This window comes from Sardina pilchardus, chromosome 1 (genome assembly GCF_963854185.1).
Source record: "Sardina pilchardus chromosome 1, fSarPil1.1, whole genome shotgun sequence".
NCBI classification, from domain to species: Eukaryota; Metazoa; Chordata; class Actinopteri; order Clupeiformes; family Clupeidae; genus Sardina; species Sardina pilchardus.
Window position 1 is genome coordinate 23,014,511 of NC_084994.1, and position 5,000 is coordinate 23,019,510.

The window sequence follows — 5,000 nt, forward strand, 5'->3', positions numbered from 1 at the left end:
TAAAAGAAACAGAACCAAATGAATACCATATGAATTGCCCCTTGTATTAACCTCATAACTGGAAAAAAAGGCAAATCATTGCATTAGCCGCAACTAATAGCATAAAATGCGACCTAAAAACGTGTCGCTCTCACCTTGACTCCTCTCGCACGCTGATCCTCACTCACGTCCAGATGATTTCCAATGGCGCCCACTGGGCCTCTTTCAAATGAACCGTACTTCGGCAGCATCATGAGTTAACATCTTTTGTCCTACTTTCAGATAAAAGAATCAGGGCCTGTGTCCACCAATCTCATTTTTTTTTTGGCGCTGACACCGACTATTTTATACAAATCATATGAAGTTCAGCATTCACATCACTCAGCTCCCTCTGCAGAAAAAAAAAAAAACGCTTTTTCCCCCTGTTAAATATCTTCAATTTTTAGAACAGCGCTGGACTCGTCAGTGTCACTTCTCTCACGGCAACCATAACCTAGCAACAATAAACACTTGACTGAAGTACTCAGAAAATGAGGTCGAGGGCGCTATCAGCGATGGCCGGGCACAGGTCCCTAATAAGGTCTGCACTCTGTTTCTTCATTCTCCTCGTGTGGTCGTCTCAAAGTAACACACACCAATGGGTGTACACACTTGTTTGTTTCAAAAGATGCAGAATCAGGGTTTTAAACACACATTCTACAGGGTTTAGAACACACACACATTTTACAGGGTTTAGAACAGGACACATTCTGCAGGCTGCACAACAGGACCATTCCTTGTCCATTTCCAGTGGCTTTGTCACATACGTGGATTACGATACAGCAGAGTCGTAATTGCAGTTAGAATCATCAAATCCACTGAGTTAAATGCTTGTTAGGAAATAATGTTTTCCATAAAAAAACAAGTATGAGAGATTTGTCGCGAGGCGTGGTGGCACGGAATTTGAATGAGGCTGCAGCAGGAGAGTTTCTCTACACAGGAAAAGCCCTGAGGATGATTGACATATTTAGCTTCTCAACGAAAAACAAAAGGCCTCTCATCCAGTCATACTGTAGACTTGATATGGCATCTGAATATAAAAACAAAAGGCATCATACTGTAGACTTGATATGGCATTTGAATAAAAACAAAGATCTACCATAATCCCATGCCTATTAAAGCAACACTAAAGAGTTTTTCGTACCTTAAAAATGTTTCCAAAATCATTTCAGCGGTTCATCAACTTGTAACAGGGTGAACGGCACTTCTGTATTCACTTCGCCGCCCTCATATAACCGCTCTATGTAACTTTGCCAGATCAGATAGCGTATCTGTAGTTCGATTAAATGAGACATACGAAACTACAAATTTGACTTGCTTCGATGTCGCAATACATCATACTTTCATGAAATCGTGCAACACACTCAACCATGTCTGTGGACATTGTTATTTCCTCTATAAACAAATAGTGTGCGTGCGACAGAGGAAAAGTGCTTGAGTGTTGCTTGAACTGAGGTTTTGCCGTTGGGTTTGAGAAATATCTTCAGCTTTGAGGTCAATACACGGGGGTGCGTGGGTTGGACATCAGAATCTATTTGTTTTCTTCATGTTTGGATAAAAGCACAAAACTCATTCTGGTTCATTGTGTCGTTGGGCTCCGATGGGGGCTGGCCTTAGATAGATAGGTAGATAGATAGAATTATTATTTATACCCACACCTGAGTGGCTTAGATGCCATGGATAGGAGGATGCCAGTAACCACCTGAGTGGTTTAGGTACCATGGATGCCAGTAACCTTACGAAAATGAAACGTTTGCAGCAGATTTGCAAACTTGTGGGTGATTTGTGGGAAACAAATGAGCACACTAGAGAATATTGCCAGAAGTTTGCCAATAGTGGCCACTAGAGGCCAACTTCCAGCAAAGTTCTGGCAACAATGAGAAGTTTGCCACTAGTGGCAAATGTGTTCACCAGTGATTTGCCACCATACTTACTCAGTAATGGCAAACTTCCAGTGAACTTCTGGTGGCAAACCTAATTTGCATAATGACATTGCTGCAAATATGCCATATTATTGCCAAAAGTTAACCACAAGTGTTTGCCAGAAACCTAATTTGCATGTGAAACATGACCTTGCCGCAAATTTGCGGCAACTGTTGGTCATAAACCTGACATTTCTGTAAGGGTAACCACGTGCAATGTCATATTTTGTGACATGATGAATGAACTTCCTTTAAAACACTGTTTTGTCTCATTTTTAAAGGAGTCCTAGAATTCAAAACCACATTCACCTTGTTCCTGTTGAATTTAGGCTGCGAGCAGTGTCCAAAGGACAACACCAAAGACTTTACCGCGTCCCCCGCCTGCTTTCGTATGCAAATTGGGAAATAGAAACAGCCGTGTTGAAATGCTCCAATCTGAACAGAGCTCAGATAACACGTAATAGGCGCCCATCCCCCTTTAGATACACCCCCTCTCATTTGCATACCTTCGATTAATAATTCTTGTTAAACTGCTCTTACGATGCTAGTATCTAGATATGTGGTCTATGGCAGAGACGTTGTAATGCTAGCGTTATTACAGCTAACTTTGGAGAGTTACTATACTAAGAAATGTACTGATAAAAACTTACCAATCTAACACATTCATTCTGTTGGGGAATCTGCTGCACTTCATCTTCGTCAGAACCTTCTTCTGACTCGGTTTATACATGTACGGCTGTATTCCTTATTTAAATCCATTGTTGATAGCTTTATCAAAGACTTTGGCTTTATTTACCAGCAGTAAACGTAGTTTCACTTTGCTCTAGCTTCAGACCGGTGGATTGAGCCAATCAACTTTCAGGACATATTGGCCAATAGACCAATCAGCGCGCATCTCATTTGAATATTCATGAACTTGCTGAGTGGGCGGGAGAAACAAACTGTTTCATTGCAAGGCTTATTTATGACCTTGTATTAGGCGATCTAGCAGTGCTCCTGGGGCGTTTTCAGCCCCACAAATTTACATATGACATTATTTAGGCTCAAAGATCAATTTGTAATGGTCAAAAAATGCGTTCTATGACTCCTTTAATTTGCATAGAACACTGTTGTACTGTGCACTTCATGATCTCTTATACAAAGACTTTGATATGTCATGTGAGTGCTCTGAACTCCTACAGCACTGTTTGTTAAATAATGTTGTTTTGCTAAATAAAACTCTCTCTCTCTCTCTCTCTCTCTCTCTCTCTCTCTGTGTGTGTGTGTGTGTGTGTGCCTCAGGTGCAATAACAGGACCCAGTGTGTGGTGGTGGCGGGGGCCGACGTGTTCCCAGACCCCTGCCCAGGCACCTACAAATACCTGGAGATCCAGTATGAGTGTGTCCCTTACAGTAAGTCACACGCGCGCGCACACACACACTCACACACATTTAACGCACACACACATGCACACACACACACACACACACACACACATGCACGCAATGCACACACACACACACACACACACACACACACATGCGCGCACACACACATACCCACACAGACACACAGAAAACACATACATGCATACAGTGCCCTGCATATTATGCACACACACATTGGTATATGCCATACAGTATAAACAAACACACACACAAATGCACAAAACAACACACAGACATGTATAGATTCACGCACACACACACACACACACACACACACACACGCAAAATATACTCATAAAGTACAAACATCATTTTACAAGATTACACATGGCATGTCGTATTATTCATTTTGCACACACACACACACACACACACACACACACACACACACACACAACTGAAACAAATTGCACATGATATGCCAATTATTTTAACGATGTATTCAACACACGTTTTACATTTGCATGAAAAGAGAAATGTGAAGATGTAAATATGTAAATGTAAACACACACGCACACACACTCACACACACACACACACACACACGCACACACACTCACACACACACACACACACACACACACACACACACACACACACACACACACACACACACACACACACACATGCACACAACATACTGATTTTTATTTCATAAGCACCTTCATTTTCACTCATTCCACAATCTCCTGTCATTGCCTCTCTTCTCTTCTCTTCTCTTCTCTTCTCTTCTCTTCTCTTCTCTTCTCTTCTCTTCTCTTCTCTTCTCTACTCTTCTCTTCTCTTCCTTCTCTTCCTTCTCTTTTCTTTTCTTCTCTTCTCTTCTCTAACCTCCTCTTATTTCCTCTTTTCCTCTCTTCTCTCCTCTGCTTTTCTCTTCTCTCTACTTGTCGTCTTCTCTCTCCCTCTATTCACTTCTCCCTCTACTCTTCTCTCTCTCTCTCTCTGTCTCTCCATCTCACCCTTTCATCCCTCCATCTTTTCTCAACCCCCTCCCAATGGCCCCGCCTCCACTCCTCCTCCTCCTCCTCCTCCTCTCCACGGCCCTTATTCCCTCTCTTCCTCCTCCTCCTCCTCCTCCTCCTCCTCTCCTCCTCCATTGGGGTGTAGTGTTCAGGGGGTTCTCAGGCCCTTCTTCTCTAAGGGTATGAAGGCACTCCCATTCTCTCCCTCTTGTGGGGGCGTATGTGGCGTGTGTGTGTGTGTGTATGTGTGTGGTGTGTGTGTGGGTATGGTGTGTGTATGGTGTGTGTGTATGTGTGTGTGTGCGAAGGGTGACCAAACCAAAGTATTAATGCACTTTTTCCTTCCTATTTCTCTTCCGCAGCTTTCTCTCTATCTCTCTCTCCTTCCCTTTTCCACTCCAGTCGCTCTCGGTTGGTGGCATCATCATCTGAAAAAATAAATCAATGCAGTTTTTGTTTTCTCTCTCTCTCTCTCTCTCTCTCTCTCTCTCTCTCTCTCTTTCTCACTCTCTCTCTCTCTTTTTCTTTACAGTGACTATTAACACCTTCTGTTCACTGTCTCCATTTCAGGTACTTGTTGTTCCTCTTCTTCTTCCTCTTCTTCCTTTCCTTCCGCCTCTTCATTCCTCCCTTTTCCTGTCGTCCAGGCGATGCCTTTGAGGCGGTTG

The 5,000-nt window shown here is 42.9% G+C and overlaps 1 protein-coding gene across 1 annotated transcript in view; it reads left to right on the forward strand.

The window, feature by feature from the left end:
* The window catches only part of LOC134077400 (adhesion G protein-coupled receptor L1-like), an 87,822-nt gene that overhangs the window by 27,329 nt on the left and 55,493 nt on the right, over positions 1-5,000 (forward strand). Inside the window, exon 4 of the mRNA XM_062532988.1 lies at positions 3,222-3,331. Within this exon, the coding sequence (XP_062388972.1) occupies positions 3,222-3,331 (110 nt within the window). The remainder of the gene's footprint in view (positions 1-3,221; positions 3,332-5,000) is intronic.